We start from the raw sequence: 22,061 nt of genomic DNA on the forward strand, positions 1-22,061 counted from the left end.
AACAATGGCCATGTGAATTAAGGGATAGTTGATCTCTCATCAACATGTATCTTTCTTGTGTTGACCACAAATAGAATATATTTTTTAGTATGTTGGTAATTAAACAGTTTTGGTTCCCAATGATTTCTATCAAAAGACAGAGACATTTCTCATCTTTTATCTTTGTAGTCACACAGGTGTTGAAGTGGGTTTTACGGTAAATTACACTAAAACCCCTAATCTCAAATACCTTGTGTAGTGGAAACCTACACTCTAAAACTGGGTTAAACCAACCCAATTTAGGTTGTTTTTAGCCCAATGGCTCGGTAACTATAAGAATGAACACATGCTAGGCTAAACTGACCCAGCAAGTTGGGTTGTTTATTTAACCCAATATGGGTTGGTTTCATCAGTTCATTTTTAGAGTATATAGCTTTTTTTATATTTCACACATAAATTAGTACTAATAGGTTAACTTAATTCTCTAAATCTTTGTAAAATACATGACACGCAACCACTAGTTTACATATCTTTCTTTACGTTCGATGAGTAGACTTTTATATTATTTTTATTTTATAATAAAGCATATTTTTAACGCGTATACAATATTGCCTACATTTAAACTTGTTTAACTAACATTTTAGAAGTAAATATAAACATTTACAAGCAAAAATCAACCGGTCTCTGTTATCCCGTTTCCGCCGTAAAGGTGCTGGATCTCGTGCCCCGAGCTGCTCTCGTGTTCGCCGGGGGAACTGCGAATCTCAGGCCGCCACCCCGTGTTTCACTTGTAGCCGAAAGGTACTGTGACTGACTCCATAACCTGCCCAACAGTGCACAGCTCTGAGAACCCATTTTAACGTCCAATGTAATTAGATTCAGCATTTGAGGAATAAAATTATTTATGTTATGCAATCCATCAGACGTTTCCAGCACGCGAAATGACAGACAGATGCAACACTCGTTGAGGTGACTGACATCGCGTCCCTGTACTTGTGTTCCAAAAATAAATAAATAAAGCGCTACAGTACAGTTACGATTAAATAAAACTAACGTATAACCTGTATTTCGCCGAAGAAATTCACAAATTCGGCTACTCTCTCCTGAAGAGAATGGAAAAATACCGCGCTCGCTAAACCGCTGGGTAAGTCGAGGGGTGGGGGAAGGGTGCATTGACGACAGCCACTGGATAATACAAAAACTACCCTGAAACTACCACTGAAAGAAATAAAGAATAGCCCAGCTTTATTTAGTGTAATGTAACAATTCAGTAAACCCAATAACATTTGATTTGTACAATTAATTTCTTGCAGCTAACTAGCTAGCAGCAATGCACATTTGTATGCTAAATTTGCTAACTTTATTTAAGCAACATGGTGTTTGCAACAGAAACTCTGTTTTTGAAAAAGACAAACGGCTGGTCTGCACTTATTTGTCGGTTTCTGGAATGTCTGCAGAGTGACCTACTGTAACTGTGACTGTCAGCAGTGGTCTGCATCTGTCTGCAGTGTGAACTGGCCTTTATAAACCCCAATTTAACAAAACACTAGCACTTCTGTTTTCTATCTTCTTAAAAAATTGTTTTGCATAGACCCTTACAAAATTAGCTGTGCTTTTATTATAGTAAAAGTGTAGTAACCATGTTGTTTGTGTGTTTGTTTATTTTGGCGGATTCATTATGAATAACCCAGTTTTACTGCAAATACCAGGGTTAAATGATTAGTGTGACAAAACCATGGTTAGATTTTGATTCCCATGGTTAACTATCTATCTATCTATATAGGTTTTTTAATCATGGTAAATTTTCATAAGGGCAATTAAATTAAATTGTGGCCAAATGTTTGTGTTATATTAACTCATTTTAATTACGTAAAACTGAGCAAGAAGCAAAAAGTGACTGTGATGTATGAACAATCATCAAACCCACCAACTTCCTCTTCATTCTTTGCCCATTATAGACAGATACTCATTTTCACAGAGGCTTTTCAGTGACCTTTATCAAAGCTACTGCTGAGAGTCTGAAGACATATGTTAAATAAAGCAGTTCTCGAAGCTCAGTCCTGACTCTGCTGACCTTTTAATAAGAATGTGTTTGAAAACCCTCCAGCACTCATTTCTAAATGGCCTGTTCACCCATATTTGACAATAGCTTTGACTAGGAAATACTGTCCTTGTTCGTATGTATGATTAGGTCCTTAAAATAACCTCATATTAACCCAGATGTGAGGCTGTCTGGCAAACAGCGTTCTGTGTTCCTAGGCTGTCAAAGTAATGTTCAGAGCCATACCTCTCATTCACTGCTGATAAATTACCATGCCTGTGTTTGAAGTATAAAGGCATCAAAAGCAATCTGGGTGATTAAATTGCAAGGCTTAGAGGATGCGAAACACACACAAACAAAACCGTCTGAATGCTGATGATGTGATCCAGAGCTATATCTGTAATTCACACCAGCACCATGCATCTGTTTCTATTATTTCCCACCAGGATCGGATACAGGCCCGGCAGCTGGCTGGAATTTGAACATAAAACAAACATTAGGTGGATTTTTGCTGATAAAGCAAATTTTAAGATGCTTTTTCTCTTCCAACCCTTCCACAGAAATTGTAGGTACACATAGCCATTAAGAACGCTATTTGCATTAGTGGTTTCCTTATGGAAAAATCTTGCATTATGATAAAACTATGAATGTTGCCAAATTTTCAATGTACAACAATGAAATGTGATCACATTATGTATTTATACTTTAGTCATATTCTCTCATACAGAAATGTGTTTCCATTTTGACAACTTCCTGGAGGCCTATTGAGACTCCTCTCTACTGCAAGAGCTAACATTAGAAGCGGATGCTAAATGTGGATGTCTGGGTTCTTTGGGGTTTTAAAGCCATCCCCTTTGTGTAACAAAACATACAGACTAATTATAACTGCAACATAATGATATTAAAGCTTATAATTTTCAGACTAAAAATTCTAACACTAGCTCAAGCTGAAGCATTCATGAATTCAAACTGTTCTGATTTAGTATACATTTTCTTTTCTAAATGGTCAGCATAACAATTTTCTGTAATCAAACACTTAGATGCCATTGATTTTCTTTGAAAATTTCTGACTGTAACAGCATCTACAGTCTATTTTTCTATCTGTCTGTCACTTTTAAAGGCTTTTAAACCTTGAAGGCAAAGCTTGACACACTGTTATTGCTATGGGTGCACTGATATTAATAATTTGACCAATATGAAGAAGCTCATTTTTTGGCCAATAAATGGCCCATATTACAGTTTTTCTAAATTGCTTTAGTTCAGTTTTCTTAGCATTCTGTAAACTGTAAGTCTTGTTTTATGGGACATCACATCTCTATTGTACGACGGCGTTTTAGTGCCATGTATATAAAAAAAAAAACTAATATTTTGAAAATAAAGTCAAAATTACGAGAATAAAGTCAAAATATTTTGAGAATAAAGTCAAAATTATGAGAATAAAGTCTAAATATTTTGAGAATAAAGTTGAAATGTTTTGAGAATAAAGACGAAATTACGAGAATTAAATCATAGCAATTAAAGTTATTATATGTTGAGAGAATACATGCAAATGGCTCGGATTAGGATCACCGGGAGAAGTTGCCAGGCCACCAGAATTGATTTGAATGAATGTGGGATTATTAGCAGAAATCATATCAACTGTCGCAGGGACAGTATGCTTGGAAATAATATTTCACGTCTTCGATTGCATTCGTTATTTGTAGTGCGCCAGCCACCCAATAATTTGTACTTTTGTTACTTTTAATATAAAACAAAGTGTCATCTTTCAAAATATGTCAGTTTTATAGCGAAATACAAACAATGTTGAGAATGTACAATGTGTTTTTCAAGCTCTTCAATGTGGCGTGACAGATCACTGTATTCATATGAATCAGTTCATTAAATTATACTGTTTTCTTTTTGAAAATTCTACTACTCCGCAAAAAATGTCTGTGGCAACCAACTTTCTGGGGCTCCAACTTAGTGTTGTCTTTTCTGAGGTATATAACATTAAGTGACTATTCACAAGCTGTTTTGTTCACGGTATAATACAGTAAATGATTGGATTTAGGCCTAATATTTCACCTCTTCAAATGCATTCATTGTAGCGCGCCAGTAGCCTAATCGCAATAAGCTTTGTTGCTTTTAATATAACACAGCTCAGCTTTCAAATTCTGTCAGTTTTGTCATGAAATACGAATTATAAATGTGGTTTTTCTCTTTATTTCAAGTTATAGCATGATATAAACATGAAGGCACATCAAAAGGCATGGAAAAAACAGCCTAATTTAATGAAACAAATGTCTCATTGTAATCATAAAGATGATTGATTCACATGATGCTTAAACTGAGGCAAATACAGCGATCTGTCAAGCCACATTAAAGATCTTGAAAAACACATTATATTGCAAGACATGTTGTTCGTATTTCGCTATAAAACTGACAGAATTTGAAAGCTGAGACTTTGGAAAGCCTGCAGTGCTCCCAATCATTTGCACGTGCAATAGGCTATACTCTCAAAACGTAGTAACTTTAATTCTTGTAATTTTGACTTTATTCTTGTCATTTCGACTTTATTCTTGAAATATTTCAACTTTATTCTCAAAATATTTTGACTTAATTCTCAAAGTATTTTGACTTTATTCTCATCTTTTTGACTTTATTCTCGAACTATTTAGACTTTATTCTCGAAATATTTCAACTTCATTCTCAAAATATTACGTCTTTAATCTTAGATTTTTTTACGGCACTAAAACACTGTCATACTATTGCATGTCAACAAAATGTGATGAATGTACACACAAAATGTAACTCATCCAAAACATTTATTTCATCAAAACCTATAGTTAGTTATCGTGTCAGTAAATTGGCCAGTGACGCCAAAAATATTTTTTTTTTAATCAACCCGGAAATATTTTTATATATAATTTTTGTTTTAATTTTTGTTGATAGTGTCTGTTAGTTGTGTCTGTCTTAATGCTGTTTTGTAAAAGTTTTCTGTGAAATACTATTGTACTACTGTTGTAACAATGTGTTACATATAAACAAAACATTCCATGTCACAGATATTAATGGAATATACATATCTGACAGATTTTGTTAGTCGAAAGCATAATTTTGTATGTGATGGCTCACACAATTATATAATGTTTTGAAGCCGTGAAGAATATGACAGTTTCACTGAGAATCAACTCATCAGTTTTGATCAGCAAACCTCTTTTGTTCACGTGTTTTAAAAAAATTTATTTGAGAATTGAGCCAAAGTAATTGGGAAAAACTGTAATATTTCTGCATCTTTGTAAAGAAAAATAGTGAAGTTAGGCAGCACAGTTTGCTTGAGAGCTTAATGTCACTGTAATGCTCAGTGAACATTGAACTAAGAATTTCTTTCCACTGGCAGAATCAGGACTAATATACCAGCTAATGTCGTCTGAGCGACTGGAAACAAGACAATAATTATAACTGTAACACTGGATGGGACTTACATGGGGAAAGAGGACAAAAATAGTTTTGATGAAAAATCAATGTGCCTGTTTTGATGAAAAAGCTTTCTGTTCTGATTAGTAACAGTTAGCTGCCTGACAAATGGGGGTTTTATCAATTTTACTGTTATCACAGTGGACAGATCTAAATGGAAATCAGCAAATAACATTTCAGAGTTTCACAGACCAGATGCAATGCTCCATATAGCAAATGTCTTGAGGATAAAGTGGTAGAATACAATATGCTGAATGTGTGGATATGTCTAAAAGCTTTAATAGTTTCTCTGTTTCACACAAGTCTCTGTGGACACTAATCTGTCTTCTGTTTTAGACTATAGCTGCATGCAATATGATTGGTCTTTGCTGCTCGATAACTCCAGGTAACGAGCTGTCTAATAGAGAAGTCACAGTCTGCTTATCTTCCAGCTGCAACACTCTCTTTTAATGAGCTTTACCTAATTTCCTGCCTTTTTTATGCGCTCTCCCATTTAGCCACTGCAAGCCCTTTTCACACACTCTATTTCCTGTTCAGCTCCATTTCCAGTCAACATTAGAGCTAATTCTAGCATCATTTCTCCCTGGAAGAGAGAAGTTTAAATGATAATGGATAATTTGGTCATTTTGTCGGCGATAACTAACCCAAATTGATATAATAAGTTGTCTGCTAAAGATACATACAGGAAAAACTTTGAATTGTTGATGTGACACCCGGACCTTCTGCTCAGGATTCTGAGAGTCACAATGGACTCACACTGGCCGTGCGAGAGCTGTTATTCAGCTCTAGCATTCCCTCATACAGTATATGAATAGTCTTTATTCTCCATTCGCTCAAAAAGAAAATGATTTCATGGGGTGAACAGCAAAAAGGCACACGTGTGGCCAAAAGCACTGAGTGCAATTGACTGGCTGATTTCTCATTAAAATCTCCATATTTCTTTGGTGTTCATCTGAAAGCCAGTCATGGCAGTCAAAAGAGTAGAACAGTTATGTTTAACTAGATTTTGCTAGGGGCTTCGGGTGGTTGCTAAGGTGTTTTATGTGAGGGCATTGCTAGGCAGTTTTCTGAGTGGTTGCTAGGATGTTTTTTTGTAGTTGTGAGGGCATTGCTAGGCATTTTCTAGGGTCTTCTGGGTTATTAGAGTGGATGGATGTTTATTAGGGTGCTCTGGGTAATTTCTAGGGTATTCAGGTTGGTTTCTGTGTAGTTGCTAGGGTGTTCTCTGAAGTAGTGATGTCATAGTTTGGTAGGGTGTTCTGTGTGGTTGTGAGGTCATAGTTATTTGGCACGGTGTTCTGGGTGGTTTCTAAGTGGTTGTTAGGGTGTTCTGTGTTGTGAGGTCATAGTCGTTTCAGAGTGTTCTGGTTGCTAAGTGGTTGTTAGGGTTCTCTGTGTTGTGATGCAGTTGTTGTGATGCAGTGTTTCTAGGTGTTCTGGATAGTTGCTAGGGTTTAATGTCATTTTAGGCAGATTCTAGGGTGTTTCTGGGTGGTTGCCAGGGTGTTACCATGCTATTGCTAGAGTGTTCTGGGCGGTTGCTCGGCAGATGTTTGAGTGTTGCTATGCAGTTGCTATGGCATTCTGTCAGGTTGCTTGGCGGTTGCTAGGGTATTGCTTTGTACTTGCTCAGGTATTTCTAGTATGTTCTGGGGTGGTTGTTAGGGGGTTCTGGGCAGTTGATAGAGTGTTCTGGGTGGTTGCTATGGTGTTCTGAATGGTAGCTAGGTTGTTGCTAGGGTGTCCTGGGTGCTTGCTAGATAGTTGCAGAAAGAGAGATAGATTCTCTTCAATCTTGCATGTTTTAAAATATCCCAAAAGCAATTACATTTTTTGATGTGATATGATTTTAAAGAGATTACCACACTAAACAACAGGGTGCAAAATATTGCAGTTTCCTGGGAACTGGTAATGCGATTTTTGTCTTTTGTCTACTTTTATGTTGTTTTTCTAAGAAATGATTTGAACAGCTGCAGCTCTGACATCATAAAACAGCATTACATGTGTGAGGCTGGATTCAGCACTGTCTTTTATGTAATGGCCTCACTGCTCTGAACTGTCACAATATCAACCACAAAAGCAACTCTCAGTTCAAAGAACTGGAGTAACATAAGTCTTTGAAATGAAATGTATTTATTGAAAACAGCAGATGATGAAATTCACTGAATGTAATTCTTAAAAGAGTATTGCTTAAAAATAGATCAGTTAGTCCATGTAAATATGTAAGTAGCTAAAACAGGCCCTGCTTATTTTATATAAAGTTTATATAAAGAGGTTGAAAGAGAGCTTAAGAAAATAGAGAGGTACTATGCGGTATATACGTCAGCAGGCCTGTCTTAATTTTTGTGAGCATTTTCATCATACCACCTTTGATATGAGACCTAATCATGCATTAAAGATGAGGTGAAAGGTGTAATTATTAATTGAACAGCTCAAGTCTAAGTTTGTCTCCTCTCTGGAAGAGTAATTTGAAGTGATGAGTTTGTGGCGTAGAGGATCTCTGCTCCTGTCTTTCATATGACATCATTCTCCATCATTGAGCCAACTGACACTGACCAGAACAACATTTGACACTTGACAGAATTTGAGTAACATTTAGCTCAATGTAAAGCTCAGCTGCTTGAAAAATAATAAAAATGTGAAAGTGTATTTTCTGGCGTAATGTCTCACTGGAAGAGATTTTCTGTTTTTTAACCAATCAATCAGGAACTTTATAGTGTTTGTGTAATATTTATGCCAGTTTGCAACTCTAAGAACATGCATATCTCCTGTTTTAAATGCAGTGTACAGTGCTATTTGTGGTTGAGCAGTCTGACTGAAAGATGCAATGTCAAATTTAGTGTTTGTAAGGCAAAAAATGAAATACAAGTATATTTCAAGTTGCTGGGAGACGCAGAGACAGCAATTTATGTAATAGATTGCATGGGATTTTGCAGACCACTGCAGAGACATAAGATTTACTGTTAATATAAGGGCTTTCTCCTCCCTGTTTCTCATCCTTTCACTTGCTTGGCTGTGATATCTCTGAAATAGGAGAGCTGTGTTTGATGAAGGATCATATATCTCCATTGTATAGGATGTAGAGTATGTCGATTTTTTAATTAATTAATTTTTTTGTGGTAATGTTAATGAATGATTAAGTGTCCATGAAGTTTACTTTTATATTCTGTTACTTAATTACTTCTTTTTTTTTTCATTGCAAACTACTACTATTTGTAAGCTAAAATCATGTATTCATTTCAAATACATGAGTGGAATGAGTAGGTGAAATTAATGAATGTCTTGAAAAGGTAGAGGTCAAGGCTCTGCAAGAAGTGGTTATTTTCTTTGCTTGTATTATCGCACCATCCCCTGGTCACACTCTGCCATTACAGGTCCTCTCTGTAAATAAAATAAATAATAAAATATATTGTTTATAATAAAAACATTTATCTTAATTTAGGCTAAATTTCGTTCTTGTAGTGTTGTGCTGAGTAGAGCAGAGACATGTGGAGAACTTTATGTAATACAGATCTCTGTGGTTTTTACATGACTACTCTTTAGTCACAAGGAGAACATTTTGAGACTAGTTCATAAATTGCAGAAATATAGCCATCATTATTCCCTGTGCTGGTTTTTGCTTAGCCGCAGGGTTTCTTTTAGACATATAATTAGCAGGCACAGAGCTTTCATAATATAGTAAACTGCTTTTATAGACTCCATGAGAGAAACTATATATATATATATATATATATATATATATATATATATATATGTGTGTGTATGTGTCTGTTACACTTAATTGTCACATTTTCCTGGGTAAATACATATTACATAAAAAAGAGAACAAATATAATTCTATTTTGTATTTTATTTAATATTTTTAATACTAATTATACATTTCACAGTGTCTTTATGCATTTTTATATTTATTCCAAAATAATAACTAAAGGCAGTAACAATTTGAACAATATTCTGGAAACAATTTACAATAAGGTTTCATTAGTTAACATTAGTTAACTACTTTAGTTAACATGAACTAAGAATAAACAATAGCCTACTTCTACAGCATTTATTAATCTTAGTTAATATTAATTTTAACATTTACTAATGCATTATTAAAATCAAAAGTTGTTTGTTAACATTAGTGTATGCACTGTGAACTAACAATGAACAACTGTATTTGTATTAACTAATGTAAACAAAGATTAATAAATAATGTAATAAATGTTCACGTTACTTAACTCATTAAATGACACCTTATTGTAAAATGTTACCAGTATTTTTTTATTTGTGAACTGATGTTCAATTTATTTTCGGGCCATCGTCATAAAAGCTCTGTAAACACTGCCACAGACAGAAGATATCTTTCATTTCATCACGCTGAATGCTCACTAAAAACTGACGCAGTCACCACGTTTTCAGACCATTTCAAGTTTTATTTTGATGAGACTCAAAGTAGTGGTATTTAAGCGGGAGAGTTGTTTACTTACTTTACTTTACTTTCATTAGTCAATAATGCCATAGGTGTGTTCGACTTCATGCAGCACTGTGCAGACCGATCGGTGGCTGACTTGAAGCAGTGCATGCCGGTTAGAAATTTAGTCCGACTTGAACCGGCGCCGACGCCACGTCACTGTCACGTGTGGCATCAAAGTACTGCGATAGCATTTCGAGAGCAGCCAGAGATGCACTATAGGCCTACTAGCCTGCCACCGGCTGGCAAGAGCAGCCGCTTGCAGTCGGGGCGGAATTAAAAGTGGAGACGTCAAGTCGGACACTTTCTGCTCCCAGTAGTGACGCTCTCACAGTGTTTGCATAGTCTTGTTACAGATAAAGTAAATTAAATGCTATATTTTTTAAATAGGCCTACACAGAAATGTTTTCATGAGCAACAGAAACACTTTTTATATACTGCTTAATTCAGCGCCATCTGTTCATGAATAAAGTTCAACATTAACATATACTATTTAAATACCAATAAAGTGGGGGTATATATGCTTTTATCAGTGTTTTATTGATATGCGTGATTCAATATAACAGTGCGACTACACTAAAAATGCTTTTACTGTTAAAAAAAACACAGATTTGTGAGCATTATTGAAATTGAATTGTTAGAATAAACACGCAACACACCTCGTGCTTGTCATTAGGGCTGTAAGATTCCGAAATTTTTGGAATAGAGTCCGATTCCGATTTCTGGTTCTGGAATCGATGGGATTCGATTACGAGAATCGATTCCTCTGTTGTTTTCGATTCTTTTTTTTTTTAGATCGAAGGAACCTAATCTCGCCATGACTGCAGGATATAAAGGTCGTAGAAAGTATCCTTCTCATAATATGAAGCTTTATTTGTAAAATATGACGATAAATTTCTATAGCTATGATTGATTTTTAAATTGCAATTTTGTCTGCTTTGCCCGTGAAATTAGTCATACAGTGGGGCAAAAAAGTATTTAGTCAGCCACCAATTGTGCAAGTTCTCCCACTTAAAAAGATGAGAGAGGCCTGTAATTTTCATCATAGGTATACCTCAACTATGAGAGACAAAATGAGAAAAAAAAAAATCCAGAAAATCACATTGTAGGATTTTTAAAGAATTTATTTGCAAATTATGGTGGAAAATAAGTATTTGGTCAATAACAAAATTTAATCTCAATACTTTGTTATATACCCTTTGTTGGCAATGACAGAGGTCAAACGTTTTCTGTAAGTCTTCACAAGGTTTTCACACACTGTTGCTGGTATTTTGGCCCATTCCTCCATGCAGATCTCCTCTAGAGCAGTAATGTTTTGGGGCTGTCGCTGGGCAACACGGACTTTCAAGATTTTCGATGGGGTTGAGATCTGGAGACTGGCTAGGCCACTCCAGGACCTTGAAATGCTTCTTACGAAGCAACTCCTTCGTTGCCCGGGCGGTGTGTTTGGGATCATTGTCATGCTGAAAGACCCAGCCACGTTTCATCTTCAATGCCCTTGCTGATGGAAGGAGGTTTTCACTCAAAATCTCACGATACATGGCCCCATTCATTCTTTCGTTTACACGGATCAGTCGTCCTGGTCCCTTTGCAGAAAAACTGCCCCAAAGCATGATGTTTCCACCCCCATGCTTCACAGTAGGTATGGTGTTCTTTGGATGCAACTCAGCATTCTTTCTCCTCCAAACACGACAAGTTGAGTTTTTACCAAAAAGTTCTATTTTGGTTTCATCTGACCATATGACATTCTCCCAATCCTCTTCTGGATCATCCAAATGCTCTCTAGCAAACTTCATACGGGCCCGGACATGTACTTGCTTAAGCAGGGGGACACGTCTGGCACTGCAGGATTTGAGTCCCCGGCGGCGCAGTGTGTTACTGATGGTAACCTTTGTTACTTTGGTCCCAGCTCTCTGCAGGTCATTCACTAGGTCCCCCCGTGTGGTTCTGGGATTTTTGCTCACAGTTCTTGTGATCATTTTGACCCCACGGGGTGAGATCTTGCGTTGAGCCCCAGATCGAGGGAGATTATCAGTGGTCTTGTATGTCTTCCATTTTCTAATAATTGCTCCCACAGTTGATTTCTTCACACCAAGCTGCTTACCTATTGCAGATTCAGTCTTCCCAGCCTGGTGCAGGTCTACAATTTTGTTTCTGGTGTCCTTTGACAGCTCTTTGGTCTTGGCCATGGTGGAGTTTAGATTTGGACTGTTTGAGGTTGTGGACAGGTGTCTTTTATACTGATAACGAGTTCAAACAGATGCCATTAATACAGGTAACGAGTGGAGGACAGAGGAGCCTCTTAAAGAAGAAGTTACAGCTCTGTGAGAACCAGAAATCTTGCTTGTTTGTAGGTGAGCAAATACTTATTTTACCGAGGAATTTACCAATTAATTCTTTAAAAATCCTACAATGTGATTTTCTGGATTTTTTTTCTCATTTTGTCTCATAGTTGAGGTATACCTATGATGAAAATTACAGGCCTCTCTAATCTTTTTAAGTGGGAGAACTTGCACAATTGGTGGCTGACTAAATACTTTTTTGCCCCACTGTAGCTCACTGCTTAGCAGGGACATGCATATCGATTCCCAGCTCTACTTGTCATCACAGAATCTAACCAATGAGTATAAAGTGTGTCGTCATCAAGGCTCTTGCAGCCGATTTTGAGCAACTGCAGCGCCTGACCTCGGCGGCTGGTCTCGTTTTGCTCTTGCGGTACTTTGATGGCACATGTGGTCGTAAGACGGCTGCAGCGCCGATCAAAGTCGGACAAATGTTCTAATCAGAATGCATTGCTTTTGTCAGGCGGCAGCCGATTTTTGCGGCACCGCATGAATTTGAACGCACCTATCGAGTCCCACCTCGAAATCGGGTCCGCTTAGGACCCCAAGTGATCCCATTAGGTGTGTTCGACTTAACGCAGCGCTGTGCAGATCGATCGAATTCTGACTTGAAGCAGTGCATGCCGGTTAGAAATTTTGTCCGACTTGAGACAGCGCTGACACCACTTGACTGTCATGTGTGCATCAAAGTGCCGCGAGAGCGTTTCAGCTGGCGCAGTTTCAGACACAGCTGTTTCAGGATTGGCCAGATTCACCACATGACAATGATCACATGTGTGCGTTTATTCTAACCTTTTCAATTCCAATAATGCTCACAAATCTGTGTTTTTTTTAACAGTAAAAGCTTTTTTACTGTAGTCGCAATGTTATATTGAGTCCTGTTTATCAAAAACACTGATAAAAGCGTATGTACCCCCACTTTATTAGTATTTAAATAGTATATGATTATGTTGAACTTTATTCTTGAACAGAGGGCGCTGTATTAAGCAGTATATAAAAAGTGTTTCTGTTGCTCATGAAAACGTTTCTGAAACGTCTGTGTATTTGACAGATACTGCATTTTATTCCCTTCATCTGTGATAGAGTATGCAAACACCGCGTGAGCGTCACTAACGGGAGCAGAAAGTGTGTTCGACTTGAAGCGGCGCTGCGCAGAATGATCAGTGTATCACATCAAAGTAGCTACCGCGAGAGCGATAAGAGCAGATGGATCCTTATGCTTTCGAATCGCTCTTGCGGTACTTTGATGTCATACACTGATCATTCTGCGCAGCGCCGCTTAAAGTCGAACACACCTATTGCCTCCTCTCACGTGACTTTCCCCCAGAAAAGTCACAGCACGCTAAAGGAGTTAGGTATAAACGGAGGTCAGAGCCAGCTCCAAATGGGTGGGACTTGTTAATATCCCCTACACCAGGGGTTCCCAAACTGATTCCTGGAGCCTCCCCAACACTGCACATTTTGCATGTCTCCTTTATCAATCACACTTGATTCAACTCATCAGCTCATTAGTAGCAACTCCAAGACCTGAAATGGGTGTGTCAGACAAAGGAGACATGGAAAATGTGCAGTGTTGGGGAGGCTCCAGGAACGTGTTTGGGAAGCCCTGCCTACACCAAACCCAACCCTAAACCTACCCTACCTCTTGTAGGTCTCCCAACCTCCTTGTGGCGTAAGTCCCTCCCACTTGGAGGTCTCCGGGCTCCAGCGATACATACTTATACATACTTGCACTAAAGGGTCTCTGCTGAAAGTCTATGGACTGAAGGGAGGCAAGCCTCCGCTGTAACTTTACCTGCAGGTGTCGCTGTTTGACAGTGTTACTTTATAAAAATCAGTGACTTTGATACTTTTAATGCCATATTTAGATTTGCGATTTATGTTTGTAATATCGATTATTTTCTCATCCAATTTTTTGAGGAGACACTGCCTCCCTTGCCTCCTCGGAGGAAATGCCCCTGATATATATATATATATATATATATATATATATATAATTTTTTTTATTTTATTTTATTTTTTTTTTTGATGGAAAAAGAATTCATGAATTTACACTAAGCATCTCTGCTCTACACTGCACTACACTAAAGCATGCTGTTTACATTAGGATGAGCCTTTCTATTATAATTATTATAATACATGTTATTAATTTGTGAATAATTAGAAAAATATAACTTTTAGACAATATATTATTTTATAATAAAATTAAGTACATACAAAGATGGTTAACCCATTGATAGGCTCGTTAGGTTTATATGGTTTAGGTTGGTTTATCTACTTGGCATGTTTGTTAACGACATCAAACTGTTTTACATAAAGAGGACAATCTGTACGTACACTAGCCTCGTTTAAAGCCCACTGCCCATAAATGGACCGTTATTCATTTAAACTGTATTTATATGTTATTCCATTGCAAATAATATACAGATAACTTTTTGTCTCACACGCGCTTCCGTTCTGCTGCGTTAGAAGGACGTTTGAGGGGTTGCCATCGGTGACGCGTCCCTACGCAACCAAACCCCGCCCTGGTTCTTGCATCTCCGCTACGATTGGCGCATATAATCCAGGCCTTCGAAAACTCGCAAAATGATTAGTCGAACCAGCTATCAATCTCCCACAAAAATCTATTTACAGTAGGTTGTGAGCGGATCAAGTGTATCCGTTCAGATTAAAGCTGGATCTCACTGTAACTAAAAGCTTTTTCGAGGTGGATTTTATGTAATTAACAAGCTATTTTGTCCAATATTTATTAGTTATTCCTCGGCGGAACGTTTGAATTCGTCTTGTTTCATCTGCCGAAACTGAAGATCCAGGAAAAATGTCTTCGGATGAAGACAGAGCGAAGGAGATTCTGAAGGGGTTTAAACTGTATCCTTAAGTGATGATGGGACAGATTAGCCTGTTAGCTACAAACCTCAAACTCACACAACTTTACAGTATAGCTAGCTATGTTTATTCAGGTGTAAATCTGGATTAGGTCATTGATTTATCGGTTATGAAACCAGGACTTCAGTATTATTGATGCTGTAAGAGATGCTGCTGGTTACAGTTAGCAGGACAAACTGGGAGGTGAACTATTTTCATTTTATGTTATGCTTTCTTAGTTATTATGTTCGATACTAGATTTCAGTTTCAGCAATATCCATCTATAAATAGAAATGCCTTTTATTTGAACAAACTAAGGCTATATTTGCGTCTGTGGTGTCAGACTGTCAATCGGCTGATTTTGGATGCATTAACACTTTTAATCGTCCAGCTGAGTTTTTAAACGGTTTATGAAATTTTGGATTTCATTCTGTTAAGTTTTTAGGCGGTATATATAAGCAGTTTGTTTGTTATGTAGTGTGTGAATGAATAGATGGTGTAATTTCTCTAATCCAGATTACGTCTTTTATTCTATAAATTGTATAAATATGCTTGTTTTTTTATATATGCATACCTAGTTACTGGCATATGAATTGAAATTTACTAGTGGAGTTACTTAGATTTGAAGAAAGTCATTTCTATGATAAGATTATAGGCACTTCCAGGCAAAATTCCCACAAAGTTTGACATTTATTTGAGCATATCAGCATCAGTAACTAACTGTGGGATGTTGTTCTTTCCTTCAGATGAAAGCTTGGTTAATGTTCACATGGGCTTCAGGATACTATGAGACTGACAGGCACCTGATTCTTGGGATCAGGTGCATTAGACAGGTGAAATCTCCTCACACAGTTTGTGCCTGCCATCACAATTACATAACATTGTCTAGTGTTTCTATAATAGGCTCTGTAAATCTGACGAGAATAATCACACTAGCACCAGAACCTTCTGATGGGGTGAAAGTGGCCATGTCTGGAACATTTAGACTGCCCTGTCAGTCCTGATGTACACTGTTTTCCAAATATTTCCTCAAGCAGACATGGGTCTACCCTGTGTGACCTTCTCTGGGAAAGCAAGGGTTTGTCTTACAGGCTGGTAATTCTTAAATCCTTGATTTGAAAGGACAGGGATTTGCTGCCTTATGCTCCTCACATTCAACTGTGTGCTGCTTTGAAGCAAAGCTGTGGAAAATGATTAAAACTTACGCAAATGTTTATCTTTCAATGAAAGGTTTGTGGACCGTAGAGTTGAACATCTGTAAGGAAATGATTTGGATTTACACTATTGTTCAAAAGTTTGGGGTCATGAAGTTTTTAAAATAAATTTACACTTCTATTCGGCAAAACTACAAATTACAAACATTTTATTATAAATTACAAAGCAAAGTATTCCATTTCTGTGACATAATGTTACAAAATAACTTTTGAACTTTTTAAACTCTCTATTTATCAAGAAATCCAGAAGAAATTCATTTCAGTTTCTGCAAAAATATTAAGCAGCACAACTGTTTTCAACATTGATAATAATAAGAAATGTTTCTTTAGCACCAAATCAACATATTAGGATGATTTCTGAAGGATCATGTGAAGACTGGAATAATGGCTGCTCAACATTTAAATGTTCAAATAAATGCAGCCTTGTTGAACATAAGAGATGACTTTCAAAAACATAAAAAATCTTACCAACCCCTAACTTTTGAATGGTAGTGTATGTTAGAGTGTCTGGATAAAACATTCAGGTATCATTTTATATAAAATATTGAAACTTTATTCTGTAGTTGTTCATAGTAAACTGGAGAATGGGCTGGTATGCCATAGATGTCACTATCTATTCAGAAACATCTTTTTATGCATAATGTCTATTATTGCATTGGCCCTGAACATCATTTTAGAGCACAGATTTTTTTTTTCAACCAAATATGTGTCATCTTAGTATAGCACAGCTCTTTATAGTAGTGTGAATCTGGTACAATGTAGTTACGCAGCACAGACCAATTTTCAAAGGCTATTTCATGCAATTTTATTTCCAGCCTTCATCATATTTGCCCTGTGTAGTTTTTTACCCCAGTGTGCCCCAGAGGTGACTACTGTGTGCAAAGCACCATCCCCTTGAGTGGCTACAAAAAACACTGTGTTAAATAATGAAAAAGATAGATATTGTATTATGTGCCAAATGATGCATTTAGAGATTTTGAAAATGTGTGGATTTTGTGTGCTTTCAAGGCTAGTTTTATGTTCCTCTTCCAGGAACACAGTACTGTGTGTATTTTTGGTAAAGCTTTAGAACTAACATAGCCTCCACTGCCATAATTTTTAATAAGGAAAAATATGATGCGTTTGATGTACTGATTTATTAATTTAATTTTATTTTTTTAACTATACACAGTTACTGTAGCTCTTTTGCACCAGTAACAACAGACTAGAAATGGAAACAATATGCAACAATGGATGACTTTATAAAAACGAATGCGGCTTCCATGAAAGCATTGGCGCCAAAGGGACTAATTACCTCGACAGTGACAGTGTTTGTGAGTAAAAGGGTCTCTCCCCTGCGACTCTCTCGGTGTGCTCAGCAGGTGAGATCCCACAGACATCTGTCACCAATAATCTCAAATGCAGTCGCCCGGTTCATCAGATACAGAGCCTGGCACTTTAAGGGAGTAGTTATTCATTTTTAGTGACTTCAGCTGAAATATATCACAGGATATAGCACATAAAATTAATTGGAAATACGAGAATCTCTTAACCTTTCATAATGTTGGAATTTGCCAAATTGATGTTTAAGCACATTAATATGAGTGGGAAACATCTAAAACGTAGTTGTTGTTTTTTTGTAGTTAATACATTGTGCATGAAAATATGAGATCTATTCAGTAAAGCTACCACTAAATAGTTTCATTTGGTTCAGTTTGATCATTTTGAGAATGAATCCTGGCTCATGCCTCTGGTTATTTGGGTCTCAGGATTCATTTCAAGTATTTTAATGCCTAAGAATAGTTCCATATAAATGTGCGTCTCCATAAGAATGAGTAGAACCAAATAATAATAGTAATAATAATAATAATTTACAAAAAAATTATATATATATATATATATATATATATATATATATATAATTTTATTGCTGCAGTGTGAGTAATATCTACTTTTTAATGAAGGATTTTTATGATGAGCCCTTTTTATTCCTACAGGAACAACTTGGGGATTTGCATTTGTTAAGAAGCATTTATGTGTCGCTATTAATGTTTGAGAGATAGATTAGGATTAGTGATACATGAAGCACACTTATGCAGCCCTGACAGAGGTCTCACGGGGGTTGGTAACTAGGGCCTGTGCTATGCACCTGTAATGACACATGCAGCCTGGTGTGAGTGTGCTTGACTAGCCTGAAAGGCTCATACAGGTGGTCTGAAGATGAAGAGGTCAGATGTCATTGACACAGAGTGGAGGACATTGTCACAATCCATTGTTAAGCTGACAGATCAGGCTGTTTTTGGTTTAAAGTGTGGTCTGTTTCAGTTAGCCCTACTGGGCTTGTTTGCTTTTGCAATTTATGACTGATCGCTGCTAAATGTAATGATTAGATGCTCTTGAATTTAGACATAATTTCAGGGAATATTTCACTCATCGTGCCTTTTGAGAGTTACTCACTTTTCTCTGTGGAACACAAACAACGAGCAAGATATTAAAGTGTTTTCCACACACAAATCTATAATGTGGCTTCAGAAGAGTTGGAATATAGTGCAAGTGTCTTATGGGCTGCTTTTATATTGCTTTTTTTTAATTTTTGGAGTTAAAGGCTGCTGAACATTATGCTAAACATCTCTTTTGATGAAAGAAAGTCAAAAGTTCAAAATGACACAATCTTCATGCTTATGTGAACTTATGTGAAGAAGTTTTATCTACTGTTGACGTCATGCAAATTTATCTTCTTGTCAGATGCCATTTTCTAGAATGTTGACCCTGATATCAGGAGACATTTACATTGTCAGTCTGTTCAGCATGCCTTAACTTGTCTTCAGAAACTGGATGAATCTTAGAGATGCAGAGACAGGGAAGGTTCTCTGGCAGGGAACCGAAGACCTCTCTCTTCCTGGGGTAGAACATGAAGGTTTGTGGTTCTCAGCATTACCTTGCATTAAAGATGTAAACTTTCGACTCGATTAAGCCATGTCAATTCTTTTCTTATGTCCACTACTTCACTGCTTTCTTTAGTGATGTCAGTGAGAGGTCAAGATCAGTTTTCAGTTCTGAATTTACAGAATGGGCCATGTCTGATAACTAATAGATTTGATTTTGTTTTTCAGCTCGGGTTCCTAAGAAGATCCTGAAATGTAAAGCTGTCTCCAGAGAGCTGAATTTCTCTTCAGCAGAAAAACTGGAAAAATTCCGACTGGAGCAAAAAGTTTTCTTTAAAGGCCAGTGCCTAGAAGGTTGTTCTAATTCTTTCTTGCACATTGCACTTTAGTGATAAGGAATAGCAGTGATGATAGTGTCTTCTCGAGCAAGGAGCTCCATATAAATGACTTCACTCATTGTCCATTGATAAAAAAGGACATAATCCATTTTAACAGTGACTACGTTTACATGGACATCAATACTCAGATTTTAATACGATTAAGACAATACTCTGATTAAGAGTCTACCATGTAAACAGAGAATTTTGATTACATTAATCCGGCTAAAGTCATAATCAAAGTAAACACAAATCGAATTAAGACATGTGGAGTATTCCTATTTGAGTCGCATTATTGAAGGGCAGTACAGACATGTAAACACCTTAATCACGTTATTACCGTCGTGTAGGACTTTTCGCTGCATTTTGCGACAGGATACACACACGGCAGTGGTCAACCGTTTGACGGCAAATAAAAGAGCTTCAACACCGCAGTCGTCTGTATACACTTACAAATAATTAACTGTACTTGAAGCTTTCATAAAATTAAAAATGAAACACCGAAAACTATATACGAACTATATGTTTATACGTGAAATTCTGGAGGGGAAGTCGGATGGCGTCGCGTGGTGACGTAATGACGCATGCCATTAATCGATCTATGCACTCTTAACATGTAAAACGGGAACATGAAAGGATTGTTCTAAAAGCAACCCATGTAAACACATTAATCATAATATTGTCTTATTCAGAATAAGGTAAATAATTAGATTACTGATGTAAACGTAGTCAGTGTCACCACTGAAATCCTGCTTAAACTGAATGTCACAAGACTGTAGTGTTAAAAAAGGGTTAATACACCACTTTTATTTCCTTTAGTAAATTTGGATGAAGAAATAATGAATACTAACCATACATTCTCATCTTTGCTACAGAGGTTTCCTACATAAACATGTTAACTAAACAATGCTAAAATTGGTCATATATAAAAAAATTTGATCACAATATTGCATTCATGTGACCTTTTTATCATAGTCATAGTCTAGTTTGATTTAGATTTAGTGCAGTCCAAATCACCGGTACAGGTAACTTGTGAAATATTTAAACGTTTACGCATATATACTATTCCTAATATTTTTGAATAACCTGAACAGTATAGTTTAAATGCAATATTCTAAGATTTCTTTCAATAAACCATTTATTACACATTCACCACTGATTCACAGTGTAACAGTCGGCCATTTAAATTTGTGGTTTTGTGGAATTTGACTGATATTAAATATGAATTTCCAGACTTTACTTGTTAGGTTACTTTATCTGTGTAATTTGAAAACCTTTTGCATTTTGACTTTAACAATTGAATTGAAAATATTTTTTGAAAGCTTCATTGTGAAAACAAAGCACTTACACGTGTACCTTGTCTTTTTTTTCAGAGTGGTTTTTTGAGTTTGGCTTTGTGATTCCTAATTCTACAAACACATGGCAGTCTTTGATAGAAGCTGCACCAGAGTCACAGATGATGCCTGCAAATGTTTTAACGTAAGAGTTTTCTTGGGTAAAAAAAAATCTAATTAGATATTAGTAAAAGTTGCTCATGGATTAATCACACATTAAATTTTGTCTCTTGCAGTGGTAATGTTATTATAGAGACCAAGTTTTATGATGACGATCTTCATGTCAGCACGTCCCGGGTACGACTCTTCTACGTCTGAGACATGGAACCTTTAAACATTTTTTTTTTTTTTTTTTTACTGTCACTCCAGAGGATGGACCCATCACTACAAGTTTGAATAGCCAGAGGAGACATTCTACATACTGAGTATTTCTTCTGAGGCGCTTTGACAACAGCATTAAAGGGAACATTTCAGTAAAACCCAGTTTCAAGACAAATGGTCACACCAGTTTTATGGCAGATAAGGACTTGTACATAAGAGCTATCATGCTCATGACAACCTGGTTGTGTAAATTACCTGTTTGTATATTTTTCTTCTTCTCCTTCTATAATTCAATCCTGCGATGTACACTGCTTCCTTATCAGCTGTTTTTAAAAGGTTTGCTCCCAGTCTGTGGTTATTCATGGTCTTGTTGTTTTTTTTAGTTAAACTGTAAGATAGGCTGTGTTTTAAAATAAATGATATAATTATGGATTAAAATATTCATATTAATACTTTCTCTCTGGCATTTCTCCCACAAGTCTTTCTCGGCACAACGAGTGAGCTTATAAATATTTTCGTGGCCAATTTTAATGTCACACATTACATGTCCATGAACATGACATAAAATAAGTAGAAAATAAGAACAAATCAAAAACAGTTAAGATGTTTTAAAACAGTTTGTGCATTCTGATTTTTACATTAATCACATAGAATTAACTAGAGCACAAATCTTTATCCATTTAAAATATCTTAATGTCTGTCATTTGGGCCCAATTACATCAAATTAGTTTTAAATGAAATATATAGTCTTGGATATGACCTAGCATATAACTACTTTATAAAGATTTGCCGTTCTCTATGAAGTAATGTCC

General features: G+C 36.5%; 1 protein-coding gene across 4 annotated transcripts; it reads left to right on the plus strand.

Annotated features, from left to right (window-relative positions):
* Positions 1-761: 761 nt before the first annotated feature.
* pde6d (phosphodiesterase 6D, cGMP-specific, rod, delta) lies at positions 762-21,698 on the plus strand. 4 transcript variants are annotated; one of them, XM_058777789.1, is made up of 6 exons: positions 762-780; positions 15,028-15,142; positions 19,161-19,249; positions 19,446-19,571; positions 20,968-21,073; positions 21,165-21,698. In XM_058777789.1, the coding sequence occupies exons 2-6, from the start codon at positions 15,093-15,095 to the stop codon at positions 21,244-21,246; spliced, it is 453 nt and encodes a 150-aa protein (XP_058633772.1). In that variant the 5' UTR covers positions 762-780; positions 15,028-15,092; the 3' UTR covers positions 21,247-21,698. The 4 variants fall into 4 exon arrangements, with proteins under 4 accessions (XP_058633772.1, XP_058633771.1, XP_058633773.1 ...); XM_058777788.1 differs by lacking the exon at positions 762-780 and adding an exon at positions 12,268-12,286; XM_058777790.1 differs by lacking the exon at positions 762-780 and adding an exon at positions 14,889-14,907.
* Positions 21,699-22,061: the final 363 nt, after the last annotated feature.

Source organism: Onychostoma macrolepis, chromosome 06 (assembly GCF_012432095.1).
Source record: "Onychostoma macrolepis isolate SWU-2019 chromosome 06, ASM1243209v1, whole genome shotgun sequence".
NCBI classification, from domain to species: Eukaryota; Metazoa; Chordata; class Actinopteri; order Cypriniformes; family Cyprinidae; genus Onychostoma; species Onychostoma macrolepis.